The sequence below is a fragment of the Panthera pardus genome, unplaced genomic scaffold (assembly GCF_024362965.1).
Source record: "Panthera pardus isolate Hobbes unplaced genomic scaffold, ASM2436296v1 HiC_scaffold_20, whole genome shotgun sequence".
Lineage (NCBI taxonomy): Eukaryota > Metazoa > Chordata > Mammalia > Carnivora > Felidae > Panthera > Panthera pardus.
The window spans coordinates 89,489,855-89,507,332 of record NW_026526766.1 but is presented as its reverse complement, the minus strand read 5'-3'; the positions used below and the strand labels follow the sequence as shown (position 1 = coordinate 89,507,332).

The 17,478-nt window shown below is 62.5% G+C and overlaps 1 protein-coding gene across 13 annotated transcripts in view; it reads right to left on the bottom strand.

Moving 5' to 3' along the window:
* Positions 1 to 1,303: 1,303 nt before the first annotated feature.
* Positions 1,304 to 17,478, bottom strand: part of NTNG2 (netrin G2) — a 67,670-nt gene continuing 51,495 nt past the window's right edge. For 5 of the 13 annotated variants that reach the window (XM_053908462.1, XM_053908461.1, XM_019420743.2 and 2 more), the window contains 9 exons: positions 15,312 to 15,484; positions 12,277 to 12,303; positions 11,263 to 11,400; positions 8,398 to 8,426; positions 7,971 to 8,045; positions 6,394 to 6,495; positions 4,769 to 5,006; positions 2,867 to 3,001; positions 1,304 to 2,256 (listed from right to left, as the gene is read on the bottom strand). In XM_053908462.1, coding sequence (XP_053764437.1) covers positions 2,021 to 2,256; positions 2,867 to 3,001; positions 4,769 to 5,006; positions 6,394 to 6,495; positions 7,971 to 8,045; positions 8,398 to 8,426; positions 11,263 to 11,400; positions 12,277 to 12,303; positions 15,312 to 15,484 — 1,153 coding nt within the window. In that variant the 3' untranslated portion in view covers positions 1,304 to 2,020. Of the gene's footprint in view, positions 2,257 to 2,866; positions 3,002 to 4,768; positions 5,007 to 5,425; positions 5,495 to 6,393; positions 6,496 to 7,970; positions 8,046 to 8,397; positions 8,427 to 11,262; positions 11,401 to 12,276; positions 12,304 to 15,311; positions 15,485 to 17,478 lie in introns of all 13 variants that reach the window. The other 8 variants (XM_053908463.1, XM_053908465.1, XM_053908466.1 and 5 more) reach the window with 8 other exon arrangements.

Sequence of the window (17,478 nt, the reverse complement as noted above, 5' to 3'; positions counted from 1 at the left end):
GAGTGTGTGTGGGGCCAGATGGCCCCCTCCCTCACTTCTGCTGACTGAGCACCAGGGGGAGGGGTAAGAGAGCAGGGCCAGAGCCCTAAACTGGGCCAACTAAAGCTGGGTGGGGAGTGGGGGGGGGGGGAAGGGGAGGGGCCTTTAAGGAACTTTCTAGAAGCCCCACCCATTGCTCCTGCTTCCATTTCATTGGCCAGAACTGTGCCACGTGCCCATTCCTATACACACGGAGCCCCAGAGATGTCTTATTTTCACTGGGAGAAGTTCTGTCAGTAAGGAAGAAGGTGAAACCACGGGGGGCCTACAGAAGGCACTTCCTTTGGGAGCTGCCCCTGCAACCTGGTGTTGGGGATGGGAGCTGAGAGACGCCAGCAGAGTAGGCCTTTGGCCTTGAATCCTATTTCATAACCAGTTGTTATCTCCCCCTTCCTGTGCCGCATTACAATCTGGTTGCCCTCGAGGCCAAGTTTTCTTGAACTGGGTTTTAGCCTTGCTTTGGGGGCGAGAGCGGGGGAGGCAGGTCTAAACTTCCCAGCCTGGAAAGGAGTGGCTGCAGGTGCAGGCCGTAGAAGCAACTGGGAACCAGAACCGATCCATGAGGTTGGGAATCTTCTGGAAGGGAGCCGGACCTTCTTGAGAGCAAGCAGTGGGAAGTACAACCACCCAAGGGCAGGACAGACCCAGGGGACCCTCCCATGGCAAAGGGCCTCAGTTGATGGGTCCCATTCTTCAGAGTGTCCTGTCACAACTCCCAGGCTGCCGCTGGGTCCCCTTGGCCACCCCATGTGTGATCCTTGGGAGGGAAAGGGGAAGCAGAGGGGGGTCCGCTGTGGATTTCGTCTACGGATTCCAGCTCGGGGCACTGGAAGGAGGCTGACACTGGGCCTGAGACACGGGTCTGAGAGACAGACCCATCCTGATACATAAATCGGAGCATGGGAGTCAAGCTCGTAGAATGTACCACATCACTTCACTTTGACTTCTCAGGACATCAATGTCCACCACGTGCTTGTGAATTCAAGGACAGCTGGGGAAAAGTGCCAATAAACTTTGGACTTTTTTTAAGGGAAAGGAGGAAGACAACCATCTGGGGGGGGGGCCCTAACACGTGGGTCGCTCCTGGCCAGTGGGCGAGAGGGCTCCGCTATCCACACCCGCAGGGAGCAGGGCTGACCGTTGTCGTTCACGGAAGGGCCCGGAAGCGGGGGGAAGAGTTTCTCCACGGCTATTTTGGGCTCCTCTTCAAACTCCGAACCCTGCTGAGTGGACACGAACACAGAAAGAAAACAGCTCCCGGAGGCAGCAGTGAGCAGACTCTTTACTCTGGCGGGTTATACACCATCAACCACCTGTTCCGGCTCGTGTCCTCCTTAGAGGGGCCGGTGAATACAAACAAAAATAGTTCTCTACAAAACCAAGTTTCCAGCCTTCCCAACCCTCCTTCCTAACTCCCTCCCCCAGACGGTGAGTTCCTTGGTCACCAGGCCTCACGGAGTCTGGTGGGTTGCAAAGGAAAACAAAGAAAGAAGAGTTGTAGGCAACAGGAGTTCGGGGTCCGCTGGCCTATGGTAAGCCAGGGACAGGCGCAGGGGGTGTCTGCAACAGTCACATATGTGTGTGTGTGTGTGTGTGTGTGTGTGTGTGTGTGTTGGGAGGCAGACCTGGAGGTGCTGAGGTGAGAATTTCTCCCCACCCGCTGTCTCACCACCAGCCAAAAAAAAAAAAAAAAAAAAAAAAGGGTGGGGGGCGGCGGGTGATACAAAAGAAAACCTAAGACCCAAATCGCAGGCGGCTGGGGCCAGAGCCCCCACAGCGCCCCCTGCGGCGGCGGAGGGCAGTGCCGGGGCGGGGGCAGGTGCCACTGACCGCGGCGGGAGGAGGCGGGAGGGCTCTGCTGTGTAGCACCTGGGAGCAGCTCGGGCCGCACCCTTCTCGCCGCCCGGCCTCGGGCGCCGGCCCCCGGGCCCTCGAGCCCCCAGGGCCGCCCCCCGGGCGCAGGGTCCCCTCCGGGCCGGGCTCAGCAGCCCAGGCGGGCGGCCAGCCCCAGCAGCAGCAGGCAGCCGAGCAGGGTGGCGGGGCGCGGGGCGGTCCCGGGCGCGCGGTCGCAGTCCAGGCCGCCGTCCTCCGCGGCGGGGTCGCAGCGGGGCTGCTCGCAGCGCACGCCGGTGTAGCCGCGCGGGCAGGCGCAGCGCTGGTTCTGCAGGCAGGTGCCGCCGTTCTGGCAGAGCAGCTGGTCATCGTCACACACGTTGGCTGCAGGGCGGAGGGGCGGTTAACGCGGGCGGTGGCCCAGTCCACCCCCGCCCCCCTCGGTGGAGCTTCTGCGACTGAGACGGGCCGGGGGGCGTGGGGGGTGTTGGAGGCCCAGGGCGCCCTTGGTGAGAAACGCCCCAGCGTGGATGGTGACGGTGGCCAGGCGAGAGCTGGCCCCCGTCTCCTTCCCGCCACTGCCCTCGGCTCTCCCCGCCTACTGGCCTTGCGACGCACCTGCTCTCTCTCCTCCAGAGCTTTGCACCTGCCTCTCCCTGTGCCAGGAGCGCCCTTCCATCATCCTTCCCAGGCTAGCGCCCACTGTCCTTTCGGTCTCGCCAGGCCACCGCTTGCTCGGACAGCTCCCCACCCTCCCGCTCCGCAAACCCGTCCTCGTCAGCCAAATCCCACCGACCGCCAACTCCGCCTCTGCCTCCGACTCCCCGCTCAACCGGCCCCCAGATCCGCCGCCTCCCGGTTCCCACCTGGCACCGGCTCCATTCCCGGGTCGCCTCAGGCCTCGCCCTCCGCCCCGCCCCCAGCCCCAGCCCCGCCCCGACGCCCGTGGCCCCGCCCCTCGGCCGCAAGCCCCGCCCGCCGGGCGCGCACTCACGGTAGCAGCCCTGGCGCCAGTAGTGCGTCGGGAGGCAGTCGTCGCACTTGGGTCCCGCTGCGCCCTCGCGGCACTCGCAGAAGCCGGTCTCGTTGCACCGGTCGTGCACGGAGCCGATCTGGTTGCAGTTACACTCTGGACGGACACGGGCACGGCGTGCGGTCAGGGCGAGCTGTGGGCGTCCTCCGCACCGACCCCCACCCCGCCCGGCCCCGCATCCCTCCAGCCTGCCCCCCTGCCCTTCCCCGGTGATGCACCCCACACCGTGTCCACGTGCGCCCACGGCCGCCCGACGGGCCAGATCTCGAGGGAAGGCTGTAGCATCCATTAGCCACTCCCTCCCGCTGGCCCCGGGGGCAGCCCCAACCCCTCTCTGGGCCTCAGCCTCAGTCTGTGAAACTGGAGGGAGCGCTGAACCTTCCCAGGTCCAAAGGGCTTTAAGATCCATGACAGGTGGGAGGAGCCTCATCAGGGCAGGGCATCCGGGTCGAGGGGCTACTGGGGGAGCAGGGAGCACACAGGGTGGGAGGAGGAGCAGCCCCAGAGGCCTCCAGCCTCCCCCGGCCCCTTCCCTGTTGGTTTCTTGGCGGGCCTCTGCTCTGTGGGAGGGGGCAAAGGTCCCCACTCTGGGAATCCTTGAAGCAGAGGAGGCAGAGAGAGGCAAGGAGAGAGGAATGTATCCGGGAGGCAGGGAATGCCTCGACTAGGATCGGGAAGCCCCACCCTGTCCCTACAGCTGGCCAGTGTGCCATCGGCAGCACGATTCCATTTGGGTCACTTTAGAGTTGATGGAATTATCTGAAGGCCAATGCCATAATTCAGACTGACCGCTCCAGCCCCGCGGGCAGCCCCTCCTCTGTGAAGCCAGAGCTGACCTGGTGGGCGGAGGCTGGGCAGCGGGATGCCAAGGGGGCTGGGCACCCGAGGACCGAGCACCGGCCTCCAGTGGAGACAGAGGCAGGGGTGGTGGGCAGCCCTTCCAGGCTGCTGGGCGCTGGCTGGGGCCTTGGGTCTGGCCTTTTGGGATGGCCTGCCTGTGCCCGGGCCCAGGGCCCCCACAGATTGCTTCTCTACCCCCAAACCAGTCCTGGAGCAGAGCGTGAAGAGAGCAGAAGGAGTGCCCCCTGGGTCTTAAAAGCTTGGCCTCTGCTTATGAAGCACTGGGGGGCGCCTGGGTGGCTCAGTCGGTTAAGCGTCCGACTCCAGCTCAGGTCATGATCTCACGGCCTGTGAGTCCGAGCCCCGCGTCAGACTCTGTGCTGACAGCCTCAGAGCCTGGAGACACAGATTCTGTGTCTCCCCCTCTCCTGCTCATGCTCATGCTCTGTCTCAAAAATAAATAAAAACATTTAAAAAATTACAAAAAAAATAAAAGCACCAGAAGGACTTCGTTGGAAGAAAAGCTTCAGCCACGAAAAATGGGTTGAAAACCTTTGATCTGGAGGCTCCTGGGTGGCTCAGTGGGTTAAGCATCTGACTCTTGATTTCGGGCTCAGGCCATGATCTCACAGGTTTGTGAGTTCGAGCCCTGCGTCGGGCTCCGCCCTGACGGTGCAGAGCCTGCTTGGGACTCTCTCTCTCTCTCCAAATAAATACACTTAATAATAATAAAAAAAAAACCTTTGATCTAATCCACTTCTCCGTTTTACAAGCAGGGAAACTGAGGCCCATAGCAAGCTCTCGAACCAGTCTTTGTAACCAGTGGTTCTGCAATTCCAGTGCCTGTGGGAGGTTCGTCATAGAGCAGATTCCGGAGGCTTCTGTCTTTGGAGACGCCCAGCTGGCGTGGGCCCCGCCCCCCTTCCCAGGGGATTCGGACACAGGGCTCTCGGGACCCCCCCCTGGCCCCACCCCACCAGCAGCGCCCACGCCGCACCCCGCGGCCGGGCCCGAGCGGCTCACCGATGCACACGTTCTCGTCGTCCAGCTCGGCGGAGCCGTTGCGATAATAGCCCAGACGGCAGTGCTGGCAGTGCTGGCCTCGCGTGTTGTGTTTGCAGCTGACACACGTCACCACGTTCAGGAAGTCGATGTAGCTGCAGCGGTTGGAGTGGCCGTAACACTCACAGTCTGGGCCGGCCGAGCGTGAGAAACACCACGGGTCAGTGGGCCAAGGGACACCGGGCCTTCCTGCCACCCCCTGCACCGTGTATTGGGGGAAACTGAGGCACGGGGCGAGGACAGACCAGCCCGGGGCATGCAGGGAGCAGGAAGGTGCCGCGGGCCGCCAACGCTTCCCTGTCACGCGGGAGGAGACAGGAGGACCGGTGTGTTCCCCCAGCCCACGGGTTCCCACCTGGCCCCGGGGGGGGCAGGGATTCAGGGAGGGCCAGCGGCTCAGAAGGATGCCCGTGTCCGACTGGGAATGATTCATGCAGGGAGGGTGGGTCGCGCAGCCAGCGTGAGCGCAGGGACAGTGCCTGTAGCGCGGCACCCCCCGGGGGGCTCGGCAAAGGGAAGATGCGTGCATGGGTTCCGGGGCGAGATGGAATGGGCCAGGAGCTTCCTCCACATGCTGCTTTGGAAGACCACTGGACGGAAAACGCCCACCTGCCGGACCTTTTATTATTAGCCTGAGCTGTTCTGCAAACGTGATTGGCACCAGAGGGCCTCCTCTCGCACAGCCCCCTGAGAATGGGTACCGTCTTAGGGTTTGTGCCCTGGGCGTCTCTTTCTGCCCTCCTGATAGTCTTGGCCTGGCTTTGGACTCTTACTGCAGGTACACGGTCCCACCCACACCGAGGACAGCCACCTCTGTGACATCCTGCCGTTTCTCCCAGCCCTCCCTCTGCTCCAGGGACTGGGCGAGTCCCAAGACTGCCGGGCAAGGCATCCTGAAGGCATGGGAATTGGCTCCCCGTCCCAAGAAGGCAGCTATCCCTTGGTGTCCCTCCTAAGGGGCTCAGCACCCCCTCGAACAGGAAAGCCAGTGTGACTGCCCTTGAACGGGCAAGACGCTGGCCGCCCTCCTGAAACACCATCTGTGCATCTCTGGAGGACCGAACCTCCCTTTCGTGATGGGAGAGGAAGGAACTGACGAGGTCTTGGTGGTCAAGGGCATGGGAGACCTTGGAGAAGCGAGCCTCGGAGCTGTGCCCAGGAGGAGGCGGTGGGCCTGCCACACCTTTGGCCTCCTGGGCCTGCCCCCTCCGCCTGTCCCCCCGGGAGCAATGAGAAGGTGAGCCATCTCCCAAGTGTCTCAAGGAGTGGCACCGGTGACCCCTGTGTTCCAGCTCTTGCTTCGACCAAGACGGGCCCCTGGGCTACACCTCCCAGGGGAGCCAGGACAGGCTATTTCTGGAAGCTCCGGTGCCTGCCCCGTGCCTGCCCACTGTGCTTCTGACTCATACCTGCTCCCAGCTCCCTTGGGGAGGGAGGACTGAGGGAAGAGAGGCTCGGTTTCACCTTGACCCAGCTACTCCGGGAGGGGTTTCGGAGCCAGGCATGGGTCCTCCGTCTTGTATCGCCGTTTTCCAGTGCAGGTGGGGGGAGAGGTGGCTGAATCCAGCCCGGGGCCGTCCTCTTACCTTGGAATTCTTCAATGGGCACCACTTCAGCAGATTTGGGCTTGAGCTGGAAAGGTCTGGAGGCCGGGGCAGGGGCGGGGGCAGCAGCAAAGGTGCCCACAACTTGGAGAGACGAGAAATACGCTCTTTCGTCGCCACGGTCCAGCTGCCGAGGGCAGGCTGTCCGAGCCCAGGGAAAGCGCAACGGAGGGTCCCACGGGGCCCTGGGCACGTTCACCTGCTCAGATGTGAGGGGGCACAGCACATCCGGGAGCCGCGCAGAAGCAGCCCTCTGGCCTCCAGTGCCCCTTCGGAGACCACTTACACACTCGGCTGGATTAATTCTCCCAAATTACTTCTCTAGCCCCAGCATCCCCCGACAGCATGCTAAGTGCTTTGCTGACGCTGAATGATTTTCTGACTGATGGCGAATATCGCTTAGCTCTCTCCTCTCCTCTCCTAACTCCCGTGGGCATCAAACCCAGAGTGTGCACCTGGCATACGAGGCTCTGGCATCTCCCTTTCTGAAGCAATCCCCACCCCCCGCTCCAGCCACAGCGAGTCCTTTCCTATCCACGGACCCCCCTGCCTGCAGGTGTATCGAGCCATGAACCCAGACAGCACCTGCCTTCCGCATCACAACTCCCTGGGGCCCGGCCCCAGCTTTGTGAGTGAGCACGACACTATCCCGGCAGCAAAGTCGGGCTCCGCTTCCCTCCGGGAGTCTGCGGTGCCCTCGTCGGTCCCGTCCCGGGGCAGGGTAGCGAGGGCTCCAGAGGCCCCATCACCAGGGAGGGAGTCAGGGGCCTCCAGCTGCTGGGAACCGCACACCCTCCCTGGTTGCGGCTCTAGCTCCAGAACTGCCTGCCAGCAGAGGGCGCTCAGAGCCCCGCTCACGGCTCCTGGAGGGGCCCGGGTTGCTGTCCAGACAGGCTTTCGGACCTACCGTCCAGGGAGCAGGTGAGCTGGGCTGGGAACGGCCTCCCGACTTGGAGGGTCGGGCAGGGCCCCCGTGTGCTTCAAGTGAACGTCCATCGAGGCTACAAACGAGCCTGTGCGTGTCTCCTCCCCCTGCTGTGGGACACTGAGGCTCTGGGCTTGGTATCCACACCATCGACGGCGCCCCCTGCCCCGTTGGCGGGATCCCCCCGCCAAGCCTTTGCCCCGGCTGGTCCCGCCGCCACCTGGGATGCGCTCTCTTCCTTCATCCACCGGTAGTCAACCCCTGGGTCTGAGTCTGCCACCCCATTCCTGCAGGAGGGCCTGACCCTCTCCGAACTCCCCTCCCTGCCCTGGGGGGTCCTGTAGCTGACAGTGGCAGGGCAGGATTCCCGTGGTCAGCGCGGAGTCCCCACTTAGCCCCGAAGCCCATGGGGGGGGGAGTGTAGGATTAACAGGGGCTGTGTCTGGTGTCGTCACACTGGATCCCTCTAAGAAGGTGAGCCCCGGGGTGTGAGCAGATGGTTCTCCGAGGCCCCTCCCCTCAGCTCCCGAGGGCCGCCCCCGCCCCCCCCCCCGCCACCTCCCGGCACCTACACCTGCTAACTCCGCTACATAGGGAGGGGCCTGCGGTCTAAGGAACTTTCCCGCCCCCATACCTTCTGCACTGGAGGGCATCTGGGGCCCGGGGGAGCTCTCCCCGAGGGGGGCAGCTGTAGATGGCCTGATCCACTCTTGGGGGGGAAGAAAAGGAGAAGCCCAGTTATGCAACAGGGTGGGGCTGGGGGACTTGGGGGGCACCCGGAGTCATCACACACCCATAGGACCCTTAGCAGAAGCAGCATGGTCTACGCTGGCCAAGCGGAACTGGGTCCAGGTCTACGGGAGAGGCAGCGTCTACACCTACTACAGCCTGTGACCTGAAGCCAGAGAAGAGGGGGGCGGGGCTGAGCCCGAAAACCTGCACACTTTGGGCCGTCCTTTCTTCGGCGGGACACCTGATTATACAACCCTTCTGCCCTCCCTGTGTTGTCCCCGAACCTACTGAGGGTACAGCGGGATCCAGTCCCGTATTTGGGCGCAGACCTTTCTGTGCCAAAGTCCCTGGCTGATGGCTGTAAAGGGGAGCAGGGGTCATCAAACGCGTCCAGAACGGTCTTTGAAGGCTGCCTGTCCAACACCAACGCGGGGACCGGAGCCCCTCCACCATCTGACCCGCCCTCCCCAGCCCACAGCGTGGGCCCATTTTCGCCAGGGACCGCGACGCGAGTCAACCCCCAGGGTCGCTGTGCCTGTCCCCAAGACTAAGCGGCCACAAAGCGGGGGAAGCGGGCAGGGCTGGGGAAGGCAAGGCATGGCTCTGCACTGAATTTCAAAAGACAAACCCAGAGGGACAGGGGAGAAATCGGATTCTCTCCACTTCTTAAAGGGATTACGCACGATGCCGGCTGGTGGGGAGAGACAGAAAATCTACCAGCTAAAAAGTGCAGGAGACTTTCCAGCTGGGCGCTGGGAGCCTTTGGGCATCGAATTGACATTAATACGGGGCTCAGTGAGGAAAGAAGGCTGCAGGACCCAAATTGGCAAGGGCTTAATTAGAGCCCAAACAAAAGCAGCCCCGGAGCCTTTTTGCTTTAGAGCCTTTCTCCCACCACCCTCTGCGGGCGAGGATTAGTGGTCCCGAGCAGCTCTTCCTGCCCCACAGCCTCTGCCCTCCAGACAGCTAGACATGGGCAAGACGGAGAAACTTCTGGGCCAGAGGGTCACGGGCCCAGCTAGACTCCGGTCAAAGAGTCTGAAGCACCTGTCGGGAGGCACGTGGGGAGACTCAGGACCTTTCTGGGGGCTGGGAGCCGGGGGCAAGAAAGACCCCTGGCTGGGCTCTCCGGGACACGCTCGGGTGCGCGGGAAGAACAGTCTCACCGCGGCCTGTGTCGTGTGCCGAGGCCAGATGGAGGTCCCTTCTGTTCCTTGGGAATCAGGGAGTGGCTCCAGCTGGGGGGGTTTGGGGTGGTGCTGGGTGGCTGTGGAGGCAGCTATCTCTCCTCTGGAGTCGGTGAGCCCCGAGTTCGAATCCTCCCTGAGCGTCTCTGTAATCCTATTTATTACCTTGAGCGGCTGCCTCTTTCTTTCTTCTCAAACAGCTTTATTGAAGTATAGTTTACGTGCCATGAACTCCACCTGCTTCTTCCCAAGCCTTAACATCCTCACCTGTGGGACCAGGAACTAACGGTCCTATCCCCTCGGAACTGTGGGCTCAGGAGAAGTCCACACTCCGCCAACTGGAGGGACCGTCATTATTAGTGGGGGTCCACGTACATGGGGCCCAGGGAGGGCACAGGCTTCAGCTGCCAGGAGGAGCGATGACCTCTGAGACACGGGCTGCTGGGGTCACTGACTGTCACGCTGGAGCCACCTCCTGCCCCAAAGCGCCCTGCCGCCCTCACTGGGGTCACCACGCAAGCTGACCACGACCCACTGAATGTTTGAGGAGTGCGCCTTCTCACCACCTGGGTCCCGGGGACCCTCGTGATTCGCACCCACCTCGCCTGGCTCGCCGCCCTGATCTGAGCCTCTCTTTACCTCCCAGCTGTGCAGCTTGCCCTGAACCGCATGCACCAAATCCGAAGCACTCAGAAAATGGGTTCAAGGTTACTCCGCGTGTGTGTGTGTGTGTGTGGTCCCCACCCAGACAGACCACTGTTTGCAGGCAGGCACAGCACCCGCTATAGCAAATTTTGCTCCCATATGCCCATCACAGACATTGCAAAATCAAGCACAAGGCCCAGGCGGCCAGCTTATGTCCTGGCATTCCCAGCATGGACCCGGCCTTGACCCCGAAGAGGACCCCTGGGCCAGGAGGCTCCCCTGTAACTCCTGAATCTCCTGACCAGCCCCTGCCTCCTGCAAATGCCGCCCTCCCCGTGCAGAAGGGCAGAAATCAAGAGTGGGGGGATGTCACCCTCTGGGTCCCACGGAGGAGCTAAGCCAGATGGCCCAAGAACAAGGGGGACTTTTCCTCCGCAGGTCCGTGTGCAGAGGAAGGAAGGGTCACGGCACCGTCCAAGGAGCGAGGCGCCCCTGCTGTCTCCTCTCTGCTGGGGCTCACTGCCGAGCTCCCCTTCCCAGCCGGGACCAGGGAGACTTCCCTCGGCCGCGTCCTCCTGGCACCCTCCGGGAAGGATGAATCGTTTCGGACTTCTGGCATTTGCAGTGGGCGGGGACAGGACATTTCCAGCACCCCAAGCCTCGAATACACAGCAATCCCAACTTCGGAGGGGAATTCGAACCAGAGAGCGGGTATCTCCGAGCCTGTCCATCAGGGCGGACCCCTAAGAGTGGCTGCTCTGGTTGACGCGGTGTGGGATGCTCGCCCTGCCCTAGCCCTGCCCCCCGCCCCTCCCCACGCAGCCCAGAAAAGCCCAGCAGTCCCTACTCCAAAAACCCGGGCCCAGAGGTGCCCTTCTGCCTCACTGATCAGAGAAGCTTGCCCTCTTGGCTCAGTCTATGCTGTCCACTCCCAGGGGGTCGGCTGCCGAGGCGCTGGGGGCACAACAGGGTGCGGGGTGGCGGCGCCTGGGGCAGAGCACTGAGGCAGGAGCCCCCCTGGGAGACAGGCTTTGGGCGCACTTCGTGTGGCCTGGATGTCACTAGGCCCCTCCCCCGGTTCCTCGGTCACCCCGTTCTCTCGGCCATGCTGGTCTCAGGGATCCTCCTGAGCTGTGCTTTGGGGGGCAGGAGGTAGAAGGGTCCAGGCTGAAGTGAGCCCCAGATCCCCTGGCTGGGGCCCAGTAACAGATGGGCCCAGATGGCCTGGAGGCCCCTCAGCCCCACACTCTCGTGGCTCTAGGGTCTAGTGTTCTCTAGTCTAAGAGCCAAGCCCCTATAGCAGGTGCACATCACAGAGGTGGGGGAAAGGCCGGGACAGCTGGGCCATAGCTGGGCACCCACCTGTGGGCTGTGGGGTGCTGAGGGCCCCGGGGCCCCGCGCAGCGGATGTGGAGAGGGCAAGAGTGCTGGGGGCCCCTCTCATGGCCACGGTGGCCACAGGGGCTTTGGGGATGGGGTCCTTCCGGGGCCTACCGATGCCTGGCAAGAGATGAGAAGGGGACGAGAGGGTGGGAGGTTGGCAGGGATGGGGTGTTGGCGGGCGTGGGGGGTTGGCGGGGATGAGGGGTTGGCGGGGATGGGGGCAACGCAGCAACTTCCGGCCTCACTGAGCCGGCCGGCATCCCCTCCAGAATCCAGCTTCCTCTGGCACCTTCTCTGCGGCAGGGAACGGCCCAGGGTGGGCTGTGGCCCCGCTCAAGCATGTCTGAAACGGGAGGTGTGCCAGTGGCTGACTGGACACCGGCCAGTCCTCTCCTGCTAACTCTAAAAGCAGACGGCGCTACCCACCTGGGGGGAGGGTGCCAGGATTCAATGAGGTCCTGGAAGGACCCTGCATAGCTGGTGCCTGGTGCTGTGAGGGCTTGAGAGCCGGTGGCCTGATGATGGACGTGAGGACGACACTCACGCCCCCCCCTCCATCCCCCCCCCTCCCCTCGGGCCTGAGCTGGATCCCAGCTTACCTGTCCCAGCCTCACGGGGCTCGGGGGACTTCTGCCACTGGCCAAGAACAAGGGACCCCCCCCCCCCACCCCGACTCTTGCCCGGCAGGAGAGGGAGACATGGGAGGGGGTGGTTCACCCAGGGGCTGCGGGGACCCTTTCCAAAGCAGCACTAACCAGGAAGCTCGAGGGAAGAAATGGGAGATGCGCTGGCTGCAGGCCACAGCACAGGGGACGGGAGAGAGCAGGCGGAGGTGAGAAGTGAACGGGGCGGGGGGGCAGTTAGAAGTGGGGAGAGGCGGGCGGCCACGGGCCAGGGAAGCCCCTTCTTTTCTCTCCCGTTCTCGCCAGGAGTCGCAAAGAGGCTCGGGCCCCAGGGGCCGTCCCCAGGGCAGCGGGCTCGGAGCGTACTTACTGCCAACAGCAGAGCCTGCGGCGGCACCTGCGGGGAGAGAAGGAGGGTCACCGGGCCTCTGGCCACCTCCTCCCTGCACAGGAGGGGATGGCGGGGCTGGGGGAAGGAAACCTGGAGGCGATGATCCCACTTCATCCTGAGCCCTGAGAGGGAGGGGCCGCCTTAGCCCATTTTGCAGATGCAGAAATGAAGTCTCAGAGCCGTGACTTAACCCCGGGGCACCTGCTGGTAAGGGTCAAACGCTCCACTGGGGGCTTCACCCGCACCCTCTTCTTTGATTTTCGACTCTCAGGTCCTGCCGTGCAGGTGGGGGCCTTTCTTCGGGGGTGCCACCAAGCACAGGCCGCCAGGGAGAAAGCACCGCGTGGGTTCCCGTCTGGGGACATGTGGACGTGGCCGAATGACTCATTGAAAAATAATCGTAGCAGCTGCTATGTGCTGAATGCTTGCCATGCGCCAGGCACGTGCCCAGCACGGCCCCCATGGGGGCCTTTTAGTCCCCACACAACCCCACAGGGCTTTGGGATGGGCCTGATTCCACGGATCAGGAAACGGGGCTCCGGGTGAAATAGCCTGTCCGAGGCCACAGGCCTGTGAGTGGCAGAGGCCCTTCTGTCTGTGCGTGTCCGCGCCCCGGGGGGGTGATGGAGGTGTAGGTCATGGTCTGACCGGGGAGTCTGGAGATACCATGGTAAGAATTATCAGCACTGGAGGGAAGGAGCTGATGTCAGGCTTCCCCCCGCCCACCCCCGACCAGGTGTTCTGGAAGAAAGAACAGGGGCAAGGATGCCCCTTGGAACGCTGGGAGGCCCTCCAGGGGGGAGGCTGTGGTGTGGAGAGTGGTGTATGACCCCCCACCCCCGCCCCCAGTGAGCCCTGCAGGACAGCCAGGGACAGATCAGGGGACCCCTGATCTCAGAGGGCCTTGTAGGGGGGGGTGGGGGCTGGGCTAGGATTCTATTCTGAGGGCCTGGGAGTGAGGTGTGATGAGGGGAGGGGGGCACCCTGGTGAGGAGCGCCCTTTGCTTGCAGAGGGGAGGGGACTGGAGGGGCCCTGAGGGGAGGGCCACTATTGCAGCAGCAAGGGAGGAGATGGGGAGCCAGAGCTGGTGGTGGTGGAGGGGAAGGTCCAGAGTCAGGGGTGACCCCCCCCCCAAGACTTTCAGCTTGGCTCCCTGGGTGCTGGTGCCATTTACTGAGATGCAGACGTTGGGGGGGGGGTGGTGAGGGCAAAATTAGCCTGGGAGTGACTTGTTTCTGTCTGTGTCTTGGGGGCTGTTTTCTTCTCGTTGTCCTAGAGAAGGTGGGGGTCCCAGGGGCGGGGACAGCGTTAGGCTGAGGATACTAGAACCTCCAGCTTCATCTCTGCTCCCGGGTATCCCAGAAGAAACCCCTCCTTCCCTGGGGGGCGGGGTGGGACTCTGGGGAAGCAGGGACCAGCTCCAGGAGCTCCCCAAAATCAAGGGGCTTCACCTGCCCCTGCAGGATGGAGGGGAGAGGGTCCAGAGGCAAAGCCTGGCGTGTGTGTGTGTGTGTGTGTGTGTGTGTGTGTGCGCGCGTGCCCGTTGCTGGCTGGACAGAGCAGGTGGCCTGCGGGTCTGAGCAGGTCTGTGAGACTGTCAGTGCCTCGTCAGGAGACTCCGGCAGATCCTTCCAGGTGGAGGATGGAGAGGAGGTGGGGCAGAGAGCAGGGATGGGGAGGCCAGCAGGACATATATAGGGAGGCAGACTGCCAGTCAGAGAAGGAGGTGACAGCCACTAAAGAAAGGCCTCAAGAACCGGTTCCAACAAAGAGATGGGTCGGGCACCTGGTGGGGAGGGAGCCGGGCGGGGCGGCTGTCAGCGCCCAGAGCTCTGGGCGCCTTTGAAGGCCCAGAGTGCTGTGAGTGCCTGGCAAGTCAGACCTTCAAAGGCCTGTCGCCCAGCACAGGCACGACATGCCTGTCATGGCCTCTCTGTGAGGCCTCCAGCTTTGATCAGCCTAAAGTCACATAAATCTTTCACGTTGGCGGAGGGAGGGCACCAATGGAGGGGCTCCTGCGGGGGCGCCCGGGCGGGCAGGTGGGCGGGTGGCCCCGGGGCAGGACGCCCAGTGACTGGCACATAGCTTGCTGCTGGACTAAGGCTGCTGGGCCTCAAGTCTGCTCATCTAGGGAACGGGGGTAATAATAATCCCGCCCTCGGGGCAGCTGTGAGAGCTGAGCGAGAAGCTGTGCATTTGTGCCGGGTGCAGCGTCCCTACCGCAGCTCGGGGGCTCCCTGGGATTTGTCATTTCATGAAAGCAGCCATGGACTATGCTGGGGGTCCCTGGTGAGTGGGGTCCCCCGACGGGTGTTCACGATGTAGGCACGGATGGGCACGCCCCAAGGAACACGTTCCCGGCCCGGGGAGGCTGAGCCCGGAGGAGAGGACTGTGCAGAGAGCGAAGGCGGGGAAGGCTGCGGGGATCTCAGGCCAGGGCCTCAAAGGACCGCCCTGGAGAATGGGCTAATAGGAGACCCGCCTCCAGGAGCCAATCTGAGGGTCGTGGTGACCACGCAGCATGTGGTGCCCGCGTGGCCGGTTGTAAATGCCCCACGGACGCCCGGTATGAGGGGTGGTGCTGAAAATCACGGCCAGGAGGGAGGAAGGGGCCTCCACCACCCTCCTCCTGACACCCTGTGGTGCCTTCTCTCCAGCCCGCAGGGCCCAGAAAGGGAAGGACGAGCCGCTCAGCTGGGGTTTCCCTCTGGCCGGGCCCAGAAGGGGTGGGGGGGGGGGGTTCGGTTCCTGCAGGAGGCAGGCGGGTCTTACTTACAAGGCCTGACGCCGGCGAGCCGCGGAAAACGCGGGGGCGCGAGTGTACGTGCAGGCACGCTCGCGTGTGCGTGCGCACGCCCGCACGCGTGTCTGTGCGCACGTGTGCTCACGTGTGCGTGCGCGACCCACGGCCCCCGCCCCGAGGTTGAAGGGCGGGAGGGGCCACAGCCTTGCCGGCTGGGGGCGGGTGGGGGGCACCGCTGGGGGGCGCTGTGGCCGCTCGGCCCTTACGTACACGCGTTGGGAGAGCCGTGGGGCAGCGGCAGGTAGGAGCCGGCGCGCCAGGACCGCGTGCGGAAGTTCCTCTTGCACTTGCCGCAGTCGGGGCCCGTGGTGTTGTGTTCACACTCACACTGCAGGCTGCCCTCGCGCACGGAGCACAGGCTGGCGTGCAGGTTGCACTTGCACCTGGGGGGACACGGAGGGCCAGAGAGGTTCAGTGCGCGTCGGGGGCAGGCGGGCAGGGCCCCGGGGACAGGAGAGCGCGGCCAGGAGGCTAGCGCCCTCCTTCAGGACCGCAAAAATCCCCCACCGCCCTGCTCGGCAGGGAGCACAGCCTTTCAGTCCCTTCCCGGGACGGACAGAGATGCCCCCCCCCCACCCCCGGTCCGCTCCCCTCGCTGATGGGTGTTTGCAGGGCCTTCCTGCATCTCGGGGCAGGCTCACGCGGCGACCTTGACCCAGACGCTGTATCCTCATCATCTTTGCTCGTGACGGAGGCAGGTTGGCGGGCGGCAAGAGCCGCTCACCAGCCCTCCCCCCGCAGGCCAGGTCCCCCCCCCCCCGCCCCCGCCCCGGGCTGCACCCCTGCTCCCCGCCTCCGCCCACGCCCTTGAGGGCAGATGGAGAGAACCCCCGCTCCCCAACCCCCCCGGTCGGTTCATCCACACATGTATTATTCATTCGTTCATTCAAATATTTATAGGCAACTCATTATTCTGAAATCCGGTAAATAAAGGGAGGGAGTCAGGCATGTCCTGTCTGTCCTGTGTAAACTGTACCTCCGGGTAACCAAATGGGGGATGAGGGGATGTTTCTTTTTATAGAAGCATCCCAGCTAACAAGCGGAAAAGAAAGCAGGATTAGAAGGCCACCGTGGAGCAGCCCTCACTCCACGCACGGCTCTGGGCTCTGGGCTCTGAGCGTCAGCAGCCTGCAACCTCACAAGAGACGGCCGGCGGGACGAGGCTTCCCAAGGGAAGGGCCCACGGGACCCCGAAAGCGATCTCAGCCAAACGGAGCTCGAATCTGATCAAGCCAGCTGATCAAGCCGGCTATGAATCTGCAGCAACTACCAAGGACAGAGAAACACACTAAGGAACACCAGCGGGACGCAGTTAGCCAAATCCGGACAGAGGGGACTCCGGAAGTGACGAGCCAGGTTCTTTACCGGATGAACTACAAGGGGGCAAAACTTGATGGGGGGGGGGGGGGACCTAGACCAAGAGAGGCCTCAAAGGCATCAACCGAAGGCAGGGCGAGGACCTCATCTGAATCTTGGTTCAAACAACCTCTAAACTCAAACAAGCAAATACTATGCTCACGAGACAGTTGGAAATTGAAGACTATCTGACGATCTGAAATTAACGCTGATTAGGCGCGGCCATGGTGTTGGGGTTCTAGTTCTTTAAAGTCCTTATCTTTTCGAGACACATGCCGAAGTCTTTACAGATGAAATTATCTGGTGTCTGGGATTTGCTTCGGAATAGCACGGAAAGGAGGAACGTGGCCGGAGACACCGATGAAACCAGAGAGGCCACGAGTTGCTAACTGCCAACGTTGGGTGACAGGTACATGGCGGTGTTAGTTTCGCATGCATGCTGCAAATCCTGCGTGACACAAAGGAAGCAAGAGTGCTCTAGATTCTGATACGGGAAGATTTCCAAGGAGTATTGTCAAGGTGTGTAAAAAGCACATTGCAGAATGCTGCGTGTAGCAGAATCCTGTTTTTATTAAAATGTGCAAAATAATATATGTATATATAGGGTCCCTGTTACGTGCCAGGCTCTGGGCTGGGAACAGAGAACGGAATGGTCAACAAAGCAGGTGGGGTCCCTGCCCTGGTGGAGTATAGAGTCTAGGAGGGCAATGATCGACACATCAGTGATGGGGGAGGGGGGAATTTCAGGGCAGTGAAGCCGTTCTGTGTGGCACTGTCATGGTGGATGCAGGACACTGGGCATTTGTCCAAACCCACAATGCTGATAATGACACTGAGACTGAGCCCTGATGTAAACCTGCGGCTCTGGTTAATAATAATAACAAGGCACCGCTGCTCATCCCCGATGTAACAAATGCAACACGTGTAACAAAAAAAAAGCTGTTGCACATGGCGTATGGGGGCGGGTGCTGTGTACAGGGAGACGGGGTATTTGGAACTCTCTCCACCACGGGCTCAATTT